This window comes from Alexandromys fortis, unplaced genomic scaffold, assembly GCF_014885135.2.
Source record: "Alexandromys fortis isolate MF-2015 unplaced genomic scaffold, M_Fortis_MF-2015_v1.1 scaffold_64, whole genome shotgun sequence".
In the NCBI taxonomy this organism is placed as follows: Eukaryota; Metazoa; Chordata; class Mammalia; order Rodentia; family Cricetidae; genus Alexandromys; species Alexandromys fortis.
This window is the reverse complement of record NW_026067976.1, coordinates 8,359,106-8,377,568: the sequence shown is the minus strand read 5'-3', so window position 1 is coordinate 8,377,568 and position 18,463 is coordinate 8,359,106. Positions and strand designations below refer to the sequence as shown.

Here is an 18,463-nt window from a genome sequence, read left to right as displayed (position 1 = left end):
TTGAAACTGTCTACCAGCACCTACCTCTAGAAGCTCATCAGCAATCTGTAGTCGGCCATCTCTTCCTGCTGCTCCCGTGGGATCAATCCCCACTATAAACACACTCATTCTGGTTCGGTCTTTGTTCCCAGCAAGACTTAGACCCAAACCGCTATGACCTTTCTCCAGCTCAATCATGTGGAGCTGGCCTGTTAGAGTTCCATAACGCTCTTGGATATTTTCTACACGTAACAATAAATGCATTTACAGTTAATTCACAGCCAAATGCTTTACTATAAAACTTACTTTGATTTATCTTACAAGACATTATTTGCTTCAAAATGATTTCTTGGCATTTAAAAATTAGATGCGCTGCTTGGACATCAGGTTTGTTTTCTCAGAATAACCAATCTGAGAGACTTCGTTGCACTGAGGGTACGTACAATATAACGTGAGACTAACCAGTTCACCTTGGGGGCATATTAACCAGTTCTCCGTGCTGGTACTGGCTCCAAGAGAAGTGATTCAAATTTATAAACTCTCAGAAGACGATGATTAAACCAGAAAAACCAACTGATCACTTGGGGAGGAGAACAGGGCTAAAGTACCTAGAATACTTTTGTTTGCTGGGCAGTGGAAACTTCTCCAACAGAGAAAATCTGTACCGTGTGTCACATCATTCTGGGCAACTACTCAGAAGGAAGGAAGTGGGCTTCCCTGGTGTACAGAGCCATCAGGCCAGGACAAGTCTCAGTTTTAAGTAATCTGCCCTGACTACTCACTAGTTCGTCTACCAAAAACCCATGCAGTATCACCTGATTTGCCTAGCCCTGTTGCCCATGTCATCTTAGGAACCTGGCCTTGATGAGCAAGTCAATCATCTCACATGAATAATCCTAAGTTCTTATTTTAAGCCATTATGTTTCGTAGTAGCCTGATTTCAGAAACACACAACCACCTATAAGATTGGGTAACTTTGACTAGGTAATCATATTTGATCAGTCATCTCTTAGAAAACTACTACAAGGCTAACGACTTGCACTTATGTTGATACTTTCCCACAGCAGTTAAATAAACATCTCTGGAACCCTTTCACAATTAGCCAGAGTAACTTTCATGTTCTGGGCACTGTAGACTTTTTAGAAACCATGTTCAGTTTCTGGCACCCTTAGAGTGTTCCCATCTACCTGTAACTCCAGTTCCTGAGAACCTGGACCCTCCTAAAATTACCCAGGGCTCCAGGCGTATATGTGGTACATACAAATGCATTCAATCAAACAAATAAATAGAAAACAATTTTTAAAATGAAACTTTTGAGCTTGATGACACATTCACGACTTGTGGCTCATTTGTTTACACGGGCACTGTGTCAGCATTTCTCAATACTACCTAACGTAGTATGAATAGCCTGAGAGTCCTGCATTCAAAACTTGAGACCACTTCTCAGATGCTCAAAGAGTTGATCTTAATACTTATATTGTCACCATTCTAGTACTCAAAACACCAGAAGCTCATGGCATAATGCTAATGACAATCAGATGGAGGAATCTAAGGCCTGTGAAGGGCAGTGGCTGTTCAACAGAGTCAATCTAGTACTGGGTTCCGAGAGATCCTCTTGACAGCTGTAATTCTCATCTGAGAAGCAAGAAAGCTTTATGAGAAATGTGCATTTAATGTAAAGGAGGAACGTGATATCATGCCTCAGGAATGCATGTTGTATTCAAGGTAAATAAACAGTAGTTTCCCTACATACGACTGCAGTATATATCACCAAAGCTGGGATATTTGTTCATACAAAACCAAACAAAAGCTATTTTAAAACTTCATATAATTAAGAGCATCACAAAGAGACCACTTACTCCAGCTGTAACCAAACTCATCCTCTTTGTCTACATCTTCTGAGACTGTGAGTGCAGATGACTGCGCACGATCACTACCCATGTCTGGGAATACTGAAGGGGAGGAGGGAGGGACATCACACAATGAAGGCTTCTCGGACTCTGATTCTGACTGGTTGGCTGCCTGTGGGAACAAGAAGAATTCAGTGGGCATGTGCAATCTCATGGAAACGTAAAGAAAAACAAGTAAGAATATAATTCAAGGCCAGTTCTAAAATGTTCTCCAAAGGAGAGAAAGCTTACTTGTGCATGTAAGAAAGGTTAGACAGGATTCAGGTATCAGAACACAATTCATTAAATTGTTATTTGCTAATACAAACAATGAACAATTCGATTCGAAGACTCAAATGACCTAAGACAGAAAATTGTTCAAATTTACCTGTTGGGCGGGAGTGAGGATGTGTAAAATCTTATGGGTCATTGAACTTTGACAAGAAATAAATAAATCAATAGAAAGCAAATTAACAAAGAACATATCTCTGAAAACTTGTAAGAGCCACTGAGATGGCGTAGTGAGTAAAGGCCCTTGGGCACTGATCAAAGCCCGAGTTCAATCCTTGAGCTCACACAGTAAAGGGAAAGAACTGATTGCCACAAGCTGACTTACGACCTCCATATCCATAACGTGCTCTTCCATGTGCATTCCTACATACCCTATCCACAAAATAAATAAATGTAATAATAACAGCATCAAATCTTGTCAGTAAGACTATACAAAAGACTGCTTTTTTGTGTGTGGCTTTGGGAACTGGACCCAGGATCCTGCATATACTAGGCAAATATTCTACTGAATTACAGCTCCAGCCCCACATGAACAATTCTTTGTTGGTACTTGAATCCAAGAAATAGCACTACACAAGCAGGCTGTTCTCTCAGGATAGTCTTCTTGTTAACGAAGAGCACACACTCAGATCTGCTGGGTTTGGGTTTACCTCCAACTTTGTATCGCCACAGTAGATCACACGGGATCCTTCATACAAAACCAGATGTAACATGCCTGCTGTCACTTAGGAACACATGGGAATCAAATTCTTACGTGTTTATGTGGCAGCAGATTAGAATTTGAAAGGCCTCTAAACTCTTAAATTCTCAAATTTGTTTCATTAATTTGCAGAAGAACGAAGAACTAAGGTCAATGAAGGGAAAACCTTGTCTAAAATCAGTGCTGGACTTCTTTCTTTCTAGTTTTCTTCTGCCACATTTATTTATTTAGCTGGATCGTGTGGGTAAGTGGGGAGTGCACATGCGTCAGGGTAACTGTGGAGTATAGAGAAAAACTTGCTGGAGCTGGTTTTCCAACCATGTGATTTCCACGAACTGAAATCAGGCCAATTGGTCTTGAGGGCAAGCACCCTCAGCTGCTAAGCCACCTCGCTAGCCATTTTTTCTGCTTAGTTCTTACAACACTACTTTTAGTTAAAAACAAAAAAACAAAACAAAACAACAACAACAAAAACTTTGCTGTCTTCTCCAGTTTTCACAGTAAGACAGTATCTTTGTCTCAAGATCAGGGACATGAGAAATCGGGAACGATTAGCTGAAATATATCAACACTAGCACTTCACATACTAAATATGATCTTTTATAGTTAACCAGAATGCATAGGGCTGGCTGACAGATTCAGGGGCAACTGATTCTTAGGCACAGAATTTGCTGTACTAACAATGTTCAGTTTACACAAATAAAGAGTTACATTCCGATGAGATCTCTGCTGTCTTCCAGAATGCTGTGCTGTAAATCTCTCAAATGATGTACAAATAAATATGGACAAGTGCACCAGAAACTTCACTTGATCCAGTCAAAGTTCAGACATCACACTAGAGAAGACAAGATATCTACTCATGAAGCTTTCTGGTTAAAAAGAGAATTACTTGTATCATTAAAACATGAGTTGATTCATATCGATGGATGTATATTTTATAGTTCTTTCTATCTTTTTTCTTATTTTACTTCATAGTGAAGAAAAAATCTGCTAATCTCAAAACATCTCCAGGATTACAGGCACAACACTTTCATACTGTGCCTACACAACAAAATTGTACCCCAGTCTAATGGACTAATCATAGAAGGAATAGTTGTCTTCTTCCTGGAAGAGCAATTAAGTCTTCTATATACCTATATCAAAATAATGTTTGTTATTGACAAAATAATGACTTGCTACAGGCACTTCTTGAAACCTGTTAACAAAAAACTATATTTTACAAAGGTCATATAGTGGCAAAAATACAAATGCAATGGCAAACACCCAAAGTTCATGTGCACGCGTCAAGGAAAATGAACATGCATGTCACACAAAAACACATGCACTTTAAAAATGTCCCATGTGGTCAGAGAGGGAAGGGAGTCTGACGGAGTGGGGGGGGGGGGGGGTTGTGGATGCAAGCTGGGTGGGATAGAAAGAGAGAGGAAGTATCGGGCAGAGTAGCCCCTGAGGATGACCAGGAAGTGTAGGAGGGGTGTCTGTATACCTGGTGAACCTAAAGAAGCTAAAGAAGAAGGTGAACCCAAGAAAAAACATATAGTTATCCTCTTGCCTAAGGGAAGTAGATAAAATTGCCGGGGACAAAATTGGAATCTTGGGGGTGGGGTGGGTTGGGGATAAGGGGGGACAGGGAGAGAAAAGTAAGAAGGGGAGGATTGGGGGAACTTGGGGAAACAGGAAGATTGGGATAAAGGAAGGTTGGATAGGGGAGCAGGGAAGCACATATCTTAGTTAAAAGAGCCACCTTAGTGTTGGCAAGAGACTTGAACCTTGAGTGGCTCCCAGGAGCCCAAGGCGATGTCCCCAGTTAATCCCTTGGGAAGCTGAGGATAGGGAACCTGAACTGACCCTATCCTATAGCAATACTGACGAATATCTTTCATATCACCATAGAACCTTCATCTGGTGATGGATGGAGATAGAGACAGAGACCCACACTGGAGCACTGGACTTAGCTCCCAAGGTCCCAATGAGAAGCAGATGGAGGGAGAACACGAGCAAGGATGTCAGGACCACGGGGGGTGCACCCACCCACTGAGACAGTGGGGCTGATCTATTGGGAGCTCACCAAAGCCAGCTGGACTGTGACTGAAACAGCATGGGATAAAACCGGACTCTCTGATCATGGCGAACAATGAGGACTGATGAGAAGCCAAGGTCAATGGCAAGGGGTTTTGATCCTACTTCATGTTCTGGCTTGATGGGAGCCTAGCCAGTTTGGATGTTCACCTTCCTAGACATGGACGGAGGGGGGAGGACCTTGGACTTTCCACAGGGCAGGGAACCATGACTGCTCTTTGGATAGGAGAGGGAGGGGGAGAGGAGTGGGGGGAGGGGGAGAAGAGAGGGGGAGGGGGAGAAGAGTGGGGGGAGGGGGAGGGAAATGGGAGGCTGGGAGGAGGCGGATACTTTTTTTTTTTCTTATTCTCAATAAAATAAAAAAAGGATATAAAAAAAATAAATAAAAATGTCCCATGGAGATAAACCTTAAATGGTGAGGGAGCAAAAGGGTCCATTGGGGACCAATGGGAAAGGACAGTACGTGACTGCAGTAACTCCTAGGGTCATAGAAAACATCACTTCAGGTATGGCATTTTCTCTTACCCATGACACAGTAACATGAAAATCCAATGAATATTCATAGTAGTTTCTAAAAGAAAATTTTGATAGCTTTCTCCTTTTCTATTACCGAATTATTCTATAAAAGCTATTTTATAAATTTTTGTTTCAAAATTGCTTTTGTGATTTCATGAGAATATGAGACTACCCAAAGTATGACTGACAAACTCGCAAACGTTTACACTTCTTGATCTGGCATTCACATGGACTTACTTTATGAATATTCAAGGGCGTTTTCATGTGCGCAGAGACACACAATTATTTGCAGACCTTTTAAGATCATCTTATACAAGTCTGAAGATGTTTTAAGACAATGCAAGGTTTTAAGGAAAGTATATATAAAAAGTAGTTTATACAAATGGCAACAAAAATTTAAACATTAAAAAATCAAATCACAGTATAATGCAGAAAAAAACACTAGACTCCCTTTTTAAATTTCAAGTTAAAAAAATTAATATTCTCTGGAAGGACAAAGTGCTTGAAAAGGACCTGGATGCCCACTAAGAGTACACATTGGTTTCTGTCTTTCTGACTAAGTGTAGTAAATACTGAACTGGAACACAGGCACAGTAGCAACAACAAAACATTTGCAAAGGCAACGACAAGACAATGGACGTTATCCAACCTTGTCAGTGGAGAGCTGGAGAGAGTCAGCAAATGGGTTAGTGCTGCTGAAGCTGTACTTAGGGTAAAGGCTGTGCGGCAAGGGAGGCAAAGAGGATTTCTAAAAGGAAACAGAAGATGCACTGAAGGCACAAGAAATGAATTTAAAACAACCCAACCTCAAGATCAAAGTCATTCCTGGTTTAGAGAGCTGCCTATGAGAAACCAAAGTCTTCCTGAGTAGTCACAGCGTGCTCCTCTTAAACAGTTACTAACGGTTTGCTCCTAATGGCTCAAGTCTACACCCGAGTCTAGTCTCTTCATAAACGAAACCTGACTGTCAAATTTCTTTGATTTCCTCTGAAGGTTTTACCTCTGCGGAGCGAATGCGAGTGCTCTGCCCCTGTTCCACACTAACTTCTGGGCCCTGAGTATCAACACTCCTGCTAAGAAGCTGGAACATGGTTTCCATTTACTTTTTCTATCATCGTTTAGAACACACAGTAAGCACTTACCTGCCAGCCCGTTAGTAACCTTCATTTCTTTACATTGTTCCCCATTAAGAAAACTGTGCTCTGAGCCAGGAGATGCTGATTTAGAACAACTACACCTTTAAACTTTAAAAGGTGAAAAATAAAAATGAACCACTATATAGTGTGTTCTACATTTTATGGAGTTTGACAAAGATTCATATTTAAAAAAGGAAAAAAATTCTTAAAACATCTCCTACATTACTGAAGATTTTACAGCTTTGGATAATAGTTAAAGCCTGTGTTTAGAGTGTTTCTCCTAGATTTTGTGACTTGCCTGTAGTAATCCCCTCGCCAGGACTGTTAAAGCTGAATATACGTATTGAAGGCAGGAAGTCAGCCAAATAGAATTTAGCGTGTTCATATTTAAAAAGAAAAAAAGTAATTTCCTTAGCACAATAAATTCTTCCTTTCTCACTCGCTATCTTTTCCTTCCATTGACTGTATCTTTCAAAGAAAATTGCAGACATTTAAAATTAATGCTGGCTCCAATTAAATGTTTGCGTTAGTTCTCTCTGAAAGAGCCCCGTTGCCGGGCGTGGAGTGGAGGGACTGGTCACATGATTCTACCACGCACGGGCGAGAATGCTAGAGACACTGTCCGCCAGTGCCAGCATCAACGCTTATGCCACACTGCCCTTCCAATCTGTGCTTCCTGCAATGTGTTCCCCAGGAGGCAAGGCAGGAAAAGATATGGGGACAATGACATTTCTGTTCCTCTCAACTTCCTCCCTGCTTTTCAGTTTAAAATGTCAACTCCTGCTTTACTCAAGAGGGGATTACAAGTGCCAAGAAACATGACCACTTAGTAAGAAGGAAGAAATGACTGGGCAGTGGAAACCACTGGAGGCCTGCTGGTGTCGGGAGATGATTTCTGGTCACCAGGCACGGCAGATCCAGCGCCTCTGTGTCCTTTGTAACTGAGTGGGACAACAAAATCAGAGCCATGAGAGTAAGAGATGGAATCCCGAAAGGCCTCTAGTTTCATTCCCTTTCAAACATCACAAGATTTCAGTTTGGCACCGTCAGCATAATATGAGGTCAGAGGAGGAGCAAATACAGGGAATGGTGGGTCCCTTCTATCAATAGGGAAATAGTTACAGAACGGACAGTCTGTTTAAAAAAAAAAAAAAACAAGGATGACCTGGATGTTCTTAGGAATGAAAGAAGAAACACTGTAATCGAGAGGACACTAAAACATCCCCTGGCCCCATGAAGGGCCCACGCAGCAGTCAGAATGGGCACCGCCCCACTTGATTTGACACACTGACAGGGTTATATGGGACAGGCTGTGAGTTCTCATCCCTGAATAGTCAAAGTACAGACTGACAGAAAGACTGCCTCTCCCGTGTAAGATTTCCCAGAAGCTTTATCTTCTGCTCACAAAGCAAACTTCGTCCCACGGGACGCTTCGGTAAGAGCATTTGTGGTGCTTTTCCTTCAGCTAACCAGAGGCCTGATTACTTCCATTTGGAAGTAAATCACCAGTAACAAAGAATATCTCATTTTAAATGCAAAATTAATTCTAGTTTTCCAAAGCAAAATGTGTCTAACTTGACTAAACATGTCATTTCTAAGCAAGATTTATCCTGGAATAATTGCTATAAAATTAGGTGTCATTATGCCTCAAATAAAAAAAAATAGGAATATTTTCCAGGTGTATGAGACAATATCTTTCCAGCTCATTAGAAGATGTGATTGGCATTGAAAGAAATGTTTGTAGTTTAAGTGTTCAAAGTAATATTAAGAATCACTATTCAGCAGTTTATAATATTATCCTAAATGATATGAGTTAGAAATTAAAATAAAACAAAAAAGGGAATAAACCCTCCCACACAAAAATGGCTGTAACTCAACTTAAACAGCCATTTACAATATTACCACGCTGTGTCTATGTTTAACACAACAAACGTTAACAAATGTATGAAGATTTGTAGTTATTTAAACAAACTGAATAGCATTTGCAAAGAATGCAGCAGGAGGCAGCCCTATCATTTGGCAGATTTTCTATCTGAATGGATAATTATTACCTAACAATAAACAACTGAATGGTTAAAAACTGCAGATGTGAAGAGAACTGCTAATATTAAGAAGCACTCTATCCACTGCACACAGTGAACCCCAAACCAGAGCCACACCTGTCTTGACAACAAGGAGATGGGCCAGTACCATGAGCCTGGGTTCGGTATTCGGGAACTCAGAAGGCTCATCTCACATGGCTCTCTCACAGGGAGCCCGCTGCCCTGCTTCCACCAGCCCAACATTAACATCTTAAACTCTTAATTTTTCAGTAATTCAATGTATGTTGCGCATAACACCATATCTTAAGTTTCATATGATGCCTTCTGCTGCCCTCACACGTTCAAACACTTTTCTTTCTAAACTAACCAACCCTAGATGTACCGGCTGGCAGAGGTCCGCAGAATGGGTGCACAAGCCTCTATACACAAAAGCAGCATCTCCCGGAGCTGCAGGAGCTCGAGGATCCTTGGGAAGTTAGTATTAAGAGAGCTCCACTCTGAGGGAGCACTGATGTCTGAATAACGTTCCTGGTGTATGTTAATAACTGCTGCATATGAAGAGACTTCAGTGAGGCCTAGTGGAGGAATCAAAAACAACATCAAGCTATCAGTGGGATGTTCACCATCAGTCCCACTAGGGCATACCAAATGTGCTAAGCTGCAGCTTGTATCCTTTCTATCAATGACCAGTGATACACTTGTATATTCTTAAATTTTATTTTCATTCAGGGTCTGGCTAGTAGCATCAAATTTGCAGTCCACCTGACTTGGCCTCTGGACAGCCAGGACTGCAGAAACACAACACCATGGTTGATCCTAAAATAAATTATTTAAACTAATTTAACAATGGTGGCTGAGGGTGAAATGGGCTAGTAGGTTTCTGTCGCCGAGGATCTGAGAAATAATAATTATGAAATAATTATAAAGAGAATGCCCTCTGAGAATTTTGTGTTCAGTGGAATACACAGATATAGTGAGGTTCTGATGTTGTGATTGCATAGGTAGGAGATTCATAAAAATAAATTTAGGGAAAATAATGAAGTCTGTATAGCTTCTAAGAGACTCAATTCAAACTGACTAGTGTTTAACCTACATATCACATTCTATTCCTGTCAGTAATTTGTTTATTTTTTTAAAATCAGAATGAATACTAGAAAGATATCAATTTGACATGGTGATAACTTAATTCTGCTTTATGTATTTTAAAGTCTTCATACATACAGGAGAAGAGATTTGCAGGGTAGCTCAATGTTTCGATACAGCAAAGGGAACCTTTTACAAAACACCTGAGATTTCAAAAAACTGGCAGGTGCACATGCAAACAACTTGGTCCCTGCTAAGTTAGACTCCAAGTTGAGCACTGTTTCAGTATGCCTACCTTGCCCTTTGTGTTCGCTTACCCTTGGTCTGTTTATAATGCTCTGTACCATAAACACTACAGGGTTGCCTGCTTTCCGTATGGCTTCCACAGCTTGTTCATGGCTTGCATCTCTGAGGTCCATTCCATCCACCTGCAAATGGAAGGCCTCAGCTTAACATTTCAAGAAGCTAGAAGAACAGAAGAGTGATTTGGATAAGGAGTTCTAAGGCTCCTTTAGCTCCTGGAAGATTTGTTTCAGTACCAAAAACAAAAGAAGCTGTAAGACTACACACTTCTCATCCCTTCGTGGATTTGTGGCACCTTGTTGGGAATCAGTTCTTCCAAAGCCAACTGGAGTTATAAGCAGTAGGAATGATGGCTCTGCTTCTGCATTCCTCATACCACTAGCTGCTCTTTTATGTTTCTGAGTCAGTTTATGGGTCAGCATCATTAAAGAAACAGTTTAGAGAGATGCATTCAGGGTTCCTTTCATCAAAGCCTGTGCTATGCTGTTAATTCTTCATAAAGTTATTTACTTAGGACATGGAAGGTGTGGGAAGAGTGATTCTTCATGGAATTCTCCTAGAGAAATTTAAAGAGTAAACAGTAATATTCAGAAACGTGAGACTACTGCAAGGTTAGTTTTGCAAAAGAATCTGCAGTAGACGTGACAGAAGTTAGAAGCCAAAAAATTGTGTTTGTTTGTTAGTGTCTTATATAAATAGTCTGGACAACAAACATCATTTTGTAATGTTTTGTGGGTGATGATCAGCTCAGCTTATGCACTAGATGGTCAGGAAGAACAAATAGAAAGGGACAAATGCCACTCCTGACAGATAACTGTAGATGTCATTTCCAAAGACCAAGTCAAGCTCAAAAAGGACACAGTTCTGTGGATGAGAACAAATCATTATGTACTGACATGGAACTATACACACTCAGTTAAAATTCTCTCTCATACCATAGTGATATGACAATATTTTTTAATTCATACTAAAATGACCTTTGACATTTCTATCAAGACAATATTGATGCCTACTGTATGTCACCTAAACACTGTCACTCAAGTCCAAAGCAACCACATTAGTACAGGGCTGTTTTAGGATCCCAGGACTACAAGGGACTACAAGGCTTCCTATTTCCTGGAGAAACCCTGCACGTGATGTACTGAAGAAGTCACCTGTAACCTAAACACAGAAATTTTACAACACACACACACACACACACACACACACACACACACACAAACACACACACACATTTTTTTTTTCAACTAGAAAAGGATGGTTTAAAATAGTTTATTCTTGACTAACTATAATTGATATTTATCTTAAAGGGCATTTGGGGGAGCAAACTATGGCCAATCATGTCTAAAGATCTTTGTACATAATTTTTTTTGTTTTTCTTTTTAGGCAAAAAGTATTTACTAGCTAAACTACATAAAATAAGCCTCCTAGTAACAATTTAAAATTAAAACTTTTACACAGAGTTCTAACTCAGGAAAGAACTCCATTAAAGAGGCTAGTATATCATTTAATGAGAGTAGGCCAGTCTGTCATGTCATTTGTCCTTACAGATAGTCACAGGCACCAGATGCCTATTTCCTCTCAAACTTCAAATTCTCATTTCCATGGGCTCAGAGAATGAATGGATAGATGAATGAATTTGCTAGCCAATATTAGAACATTTTCTTTTCTCATCACAGTTTTGGGGGCTGACACCCAGGGCCTTGCATGTACATGCAGTGGCCACCCTCGCACTGAGCTAAATGCCTAGCCAAAGTGAAATACAATATACAATGCAATAATCAACCTTCTGAACCAGGAAGGTATTTGAATGTGTAACTTTTACAGACTGAGAAAATGAGACAATCACTTGTATAAGGAAACACAATATCCATCACAGTCATAAACATCTTTACTTCTCAGTTACTCCTTCCTTTTACTCTGTAAACCAGAAAAATTGGATCAGATATCCACTTCTCAACATTTAAATTTAACTGTGCCTAATCTGATTGAATAGTTTACTATACTGCTCTGAGGTACTTTGGTTACTTCTCTCCTTCCTTCTGGCCAGCAGGCACAATGCCGTGTCTACTGCGGACTCTAGCTCCTGGCCCAGCTCTGGGAACATAGTAGCTGTTCTTCTAATACACATCAGTAAATGTGTGTGTAGCTGGACTGCACATAAGAACTCTGGACAAGGCATTAGATATTAATTCGGGGAGACATGATTTGATATATGATATGTGTTTCTCTCTTACACATAGCAAAGTGGTTGCCATGCACATGCATACACAGGGCCCTCTGTGGTGAAGCGGCATGGTACTGAGGAGGAGGCTCCTAGCTCTGTTGAAACATTCATTTAAAAATCATAAAGTTCTCAGCAATGACAATTTTAGGAGAAAAGGCTCACTTAAAACCTCACTCAACCAAGTTTATATACAAAGAAATGACTTTAATAAATTATTCCTTGCAATAACATCTTACTGGAAAACTTAACTATGAGATGTGTTTTCCTTGTGTATACATGATATTAAACATTTTAATTTTCCCCTTAGAAAATTTCTTTTAAAATTTACATATCTTAGGACCAATGCTTTTAAAATTATCTGCGTTTCATGTACTATACAGTTTGCCATCACAAACACACAAAGGGACATATGAAAAGAAGGAGATGCCTAGTATTACAGACACCTGACGCTAGCACAAAAGCAAGGATGACAACTCTTCGGTAAGAAAGTGAGAGAGGGAGGATGTTTTGAACAGAAGGCTCACTGGACGTTACCTCAATTATCCTGTCTCCAGGCTTCAAGGTTCCATTTTTGCCAGCTGGACTATCTTCAAGAACATGTTTGATGAAAATACCCCTCATCACTTCCCCATTGCTCAGGCGGCTCCCCATCCCTCGGCCACCAACAATGCTGATGCCCAAGGACTTGCTAGGTTCTCTCCAAAGTTCCACCCTATAAAATAAAACAACAAAATTATAAACTCCCAGAGAAAAACACAAAGGAAAAGCTTCCTGAACTTTAGAATATCCTGTAGATGACATAGCTATTGCTATGATAAAATGCTATGACATGACCAAAAGTAAGCTGAGAAGAAAGGGTTTTATTTCAGCTAACAGTTCCATATCATTCTTCATCATCATTAAAAGAAGTCAGGACAGGCACTCAAACAGAGCGGGAAACTGGAGCTCTTGCATTGCTGGTAGGGATGTGATGAAGTACAGCCACAATGGAAAATTAACAAAAATTACCATATGGTAATACAACCAAAAGGAGATTAATCAGATAGTTTAAATACCTCCATCAGCAAAGAAACATCCACCACAGTTAAGAGGTAGATGCAATACTAATGTTTATCAGAAATGAACAAATAAAGGCTGACAAGGGGGCTCGGTGCATCAAAATGCTATCTGCATAATCCTGACATACCTAAATTTGATCCCTGGAGCCCATAGGCAAACACGTTAGCTTGCATCTGTAATCCCAGTACTCCTGTAAGAAGATGGGAGGCACAGACAGGAGGGCTACCCAGAAGCTCACAGGCAGCGAGCCTGGTGTACACCAGGAAGCAAAAACTGGAGTGACCTTGCCTCAAATTATTGGTAGGAGATAAACCAACTTCCACCAATTGTTTTCTGACCTCCACATGCACCCACACACATACCACACATAGAATAGTAGATCACTTTGAAATTTAAAAATGAATAAGCAAAGAGATACATATTTTATTGGAATTTTACTCTGTATTAAAAAGAAAGAACATGCTAAAATACGTTTGACATACACAAACTCTGGGTGTACTATGCTATATAAAATTGACCAGCTAAATGAAGTAATGACAAAGGCCTATCATTGCTCTCAAAAGACGTCCAGAGCAAACATATTCAGGGACAGGGAACTGAACGGAGCTTGCTAGCTGGGAAATGGATATGGAGGTATTGTTCGATGGATACAGTCTTAGTTTTATAAGATGAAGTCTTCTGTAGACAATGGTACTAAATTTATATAGTGAAGGTTCTTAAAGCCTCGGAACCACATACTTAGAAATGGAATAATAAATATGTCTAATCACAATAGAACCCTAGTCATAAAATATTAATGTAGATACTTTCCAAGTCACGTGTTTTGTTAATATTAATATTGGACTCATATTCTAGGCTAAAGTGCATGCCAGTGAAGAAGTGCCACTTTGCAGGAACATTAATAATACAGACATTACATGATCAGGAGACTCAGCTACCACAGAACAGATGGCAGCTTCTGGGTTTAGCAGCCAAATCCAGGGAAAGAACACTTTTGCACACACTAATCAGAAGCTTGCCTCTGTGGGAGTCTTTCTTGCCAGAGCAGACCTGGTCATTAACAGTCAGGGCATGAAGGACAGCCGCTGAAAATATTCTCCATGAAATGATCCTTCTAGCACCTCCGGAGATTCCCTGAACGAAGTCGCACTTTCCGTTCCAGGAAGAACAGTGGCTCCTTACTGTTCTGCAAGTTGACTTCATATGCTACTACCCTGCAGCCCTAGCACTGTATCTATTGTCCCTCCCTGTCCACACAATAAACACAGAACTCACACAGAATAACGGTCAATATCTAAAGAGTTAAGGATGGAGGCTGAGGATCTAACTGGAAAAAAGATTGTTTGGTGTTTGATATTGAGCACGAGAAAAGGAAAACGAGGTAAGGATGGATCTACAGGAACATCCTCTGGAAGGGAAGCAATGTGAGCGTGAGGAAGAAGTTCAGGGTGTGCATCTATTCCAGACTTCACAGAAGACAATGGTGCTGGACATTGAGGACATGAAGACAGCATGGCCCAGTGTGCCCTCAACACTGACATTTGGGGAGTTTCAATGAGAGGAAACTCTGCAAAGTGAACAAATTGGCAGAAAGAAAGTGCTAGCGTAGGGCAGCAGGTGTGCCAGATGAGATGCACAGTGCAAATATTTCCCCTTTGCTCAGGCAAATTTTTTATTAACTGAATATATATAATCCTAGAAAGCTGATCTGTTTAGTTGGAAGAAATTGGACCATGATCTTTGTGAATAAACAAGCTAAAATATTACTCAACACTTTCTCTCTAGTCTATAAAAATCATAGAACCAATATCCTTTTCTATTTTTATATTTTATTTTATAACATTATACATTATTGTAGCTGTTTTGTGCCTGTGTGTATATACACAAATCTACATGTGTCAGTATGAAGTATACACACAAGTATGTACAGAAGTGCATGGCTACCCCCATGCAGAGGGAAGAAGAGGGTCTTCAGCCCGTCTTAAATATTTCTTGAATTAACTTGAACAGTAAATGGTCAAACAAAGAAATTTAGTCAATGTCTGTATACACATTAGAAGCCAGGTAGGAATCTTGAGCTCTTAAGAAAACTTTAAAAAGGAGTGACAGGAAATGTCCCCTACAGCTGTTCATTGATAAATGTGAGTTGAAATGATTTTTTGAGTACTATAAGGAGTAAATTATATTAAGGCTTAGGGTGTCCCCATCCTACTCTTTAAGAGAGCTAAATTTGCTTCCACTTAGTCCTGCTAACAAGTCTAGAAGGTACATACTCTTTAGACCTCAAAAGGAAGAACCACAGATTCAGGATCTCTGGCAAAGAACACTAGGTACTCTAGAGAATTGACAGTTTAAACCACTATTGTGATAGATGGTCTATGAATCCTTAAAACAATGCAGACAAGAGTCAAGTGATCACACAAGCAGGAAGCTAGGCTGACTGGTCATTAGACACAGCATGGTGAATATCCCTGGGAAGAGGGACACCTGTCAAGAAACTCTGTGCAGAGCACGTTCTGGCTCTGGGACTAGACAGCTGGATTGTGTGAGCAGAGTCCCTGAATTCCGGCCCCGGTCTTCTGCTACTTAATCACATGGCACTAGGCAAACCTACTTAGTCTCTTTGTATTATTTATTTCAGTTGTGAAATGCGGCCAATGAAAATCTCCAGTAAGACAGTCTTCTGCAGAATTAATCCTTTAAAATATCATTGTAAAACAAAAGCCTTCGGTATATATCTCAAAATAAGTAACAAATAAATTGATGATGATAGTGGTGATCATGGTGATGGTGGTGGTGATTTCTACAGGGATGGCAGAAAGTATACTATTCTATCTGTACAAGTGAGCAAGTAAGTACACTCCTCCTCAAACATCAAGTGTGTAAAGACAAAGTTCCATCTATTGACAGAAAACTTTTAAAAATGCTATACATGCCATTTGGAGAATATACATATATTTAAATAGAAGTAGAAGTTGCTCTGATCACCATAAAAAGAAACAAGATAACCTCAAATAAACTTTTAAAATGCATATAAATCTATAGGCCAGTAATTCTCCTCCTGGATACATACATAATTTATTTTTATTTTTTTTAAATATTTATTTATTTATTTATTATGTATACAATATTCTGTCTGTATGCCTGAAGGCCAGAAGAGGGCGCCAGAGCTCTTTACAGATGGTTGTGAGCCACCATGTGGTTGCTGGGAATTGAACTCAAGACCTTTGGAAGAGCAGGCAATGCTCTTAACCACTGAGCCATCTCTCCAGCCCCATACATACATAATTTAAATAAGATTTTATACATTAGCAAAAACCCAATTTACTCATGCCTAATTTGTTTCTTTCTTTTTTTTTTTTTTTTTTTTTTGGTTTTTCGAGACAGGTTTTCTCTGTGGTTTTGGAGCCTGTCCTGAAACTAGTTTTTGTAAACCAAGCTGGCCTCGAACTCACAGAGATCCGCCTGCCTCTGCCTCCCAAGTGCTGGGATTAAAGGTGTGCGCCACCACCGCCCGGCCTCAAGCCTAATTTGTATCTTAATTTTTTAAAGTTATGATTGTGTGTGTATGGTATATATGCAGCAGCACGTGTGCCATGGTGTGCATGTGGAAGTCACAGGACAATTTTGTGGAGTTGGTTCACCTTGGTCCTCTTTGTAGGCTCTGGGGATTAAACTCAGGTGATTTGGGCAGCAAGCACCTTTACCACTGAGCCCTTCCATCAGGCCCATTTTACAATCCTTAATACTTAACTAACAAATATTGTCTAGTTCTCAAAACAAATCTGTTGATTTTGTGTTTCCAATACTAGGAAGAAGGCTCGTGCTTCCAGAAAGCTCTGGTTGTGCTGTCTCCATTCTCCGGGAGTAATTTAGTGCCTCTAAACACAGTGGTGGACAGACAGAAGCAAAGCCTCTTTGGAAGCCTTGTGCATTTTCTGTGTAAAATCACTACCACAGAAAGACTTCTTAGGCTGATTTGAAGGTAAAACTGAGAAGCAAAGCATGCAGACTTTCCAGTCCCGAGGATATGTGCTTCTCTTTCTATAACATCGTCCTGTTGTTGAGCTACTCACAACAGGTACACAGACTGGATCAGGAACTCCTGAGGACTGCCCACTGTTGTGCGGGGGCTGTTTAGATGCAGAACTTACCGATTCTTCCTCCAAATTTAAAAGAATCCATAACTTATCCAATTATACAAGTGAAAAGCTTTAGAAATCAAGAAATTTGTGCACAATACTCAAATACAGTTCATATTGCCTCCCACTCCTATCATCAGCTTTGAAAAGACACCGTCAAATTACTACTTAAGCATGAGAATATGTCTCTATTAGTGTTTGAGACAAAGAAGCAGCCATGAAGGATCTGGCCAACTAGCATCCAGTGAGGCCCCAAATACAAGAGTCTTACCTGACTTCATCTCAAGTTTAATGAACATGACTACTCCAAACTTTTGACATCTTGTTTTCCAAGGTTCTAAGACATCAAACTATTCTTCTTTGTGTATGTATTTATAAATAATCCTGCTTTATTTTCCTGTCACACTCACTCTCTTCTGGCATGCTCTTATATGCTAAATTCCTTCAGGGGCATTTCTTGCCTTAAATTACATCCTAAGCAATCTCATTCATAATATTGATACTATATATTATATACCCTGTTATATCCATCTTGATTCCCTTCAGAAGAGCTCATAGCTCTTCAACTCATACATTAACTATAAGGATTTTTATATGATTACTTAAATGCATGCTTAATAACTTACTTTAGAAACTTCAAAGAAAACTCAAATGCCACGTGTCCAAAATTGATCTGACTTCACTTCAAAACTAATCCATTAACTGTAACTCCTATCTCATGCATAATGCTCCAACTTAAAACACAGATTATCTTATTATCACAGGCCCCTGACAACGAAATCCACATGATTTTCTGTTACTACCATGACTGCCGTGTCTTTCAACTTTATCTCATCTGTATTTTTTTTTAATTAATTTATTTATTAAAGATATCTGTCTCTTCCCCACCGCCGCCTCCCCTTTCCCTCCCCCTCCCCCAATCTAGTCGCCTTCCCTCGTCAGCCCAAAAAGCAATCAGGGTTCTCTGCCCAGTGGGAAGTCCAAGGACCCCCCACCTCCATCCAGGTCTAGTAAGGT

General features: G+C 40.0%; 1 protein-coding gene across 5 annotated transcripts in view; it reads right to left on the bottom strand.

Annotated features, from left to right (window-relative positions):
• Mpdz (multiple PDZ domain crumbs cell polarity complex component) overlaps positions 1 to 18,463 on the bottom strand; it is a 157,353-nt gene that overhangs the window by 33,017 nt on the left and 105,873 nt on the right. For 2 of the 5 annotated variants that reach the window (XM_050157423.1, XM_050157422.1), the window contains exons 25-29: positions 12,780 to 12,957; positions 10,033 to 10,143; positions 6,104 to 6,202; positions 1,839 to 2,001; positions 25 to 221 (exon numbers count right to left, since the gene is read on the bottom strand). In XM_050157423.1, coding sequence (XP_050013380.1) covers positions 25 to 221; positions 1,839 to 2,001; positions 6,104 to 6,202; positions 10,033 to 10,143; positions 12,780 to 12,957 — 748 coding nt within the window. The remainder of the gene's footprint in view (positions 1 to 24; positions 222 to 1,838; positions 2,002 to 6,103; positions 6,203 to 10,032; positions 10,144 to 12,779; positions 12,958 to 18,463) is intronic. The other 3 variants (XM_050157425.1, XM_050157424.1, XM_050157426.1) reach the window with 2 other exon arrangements.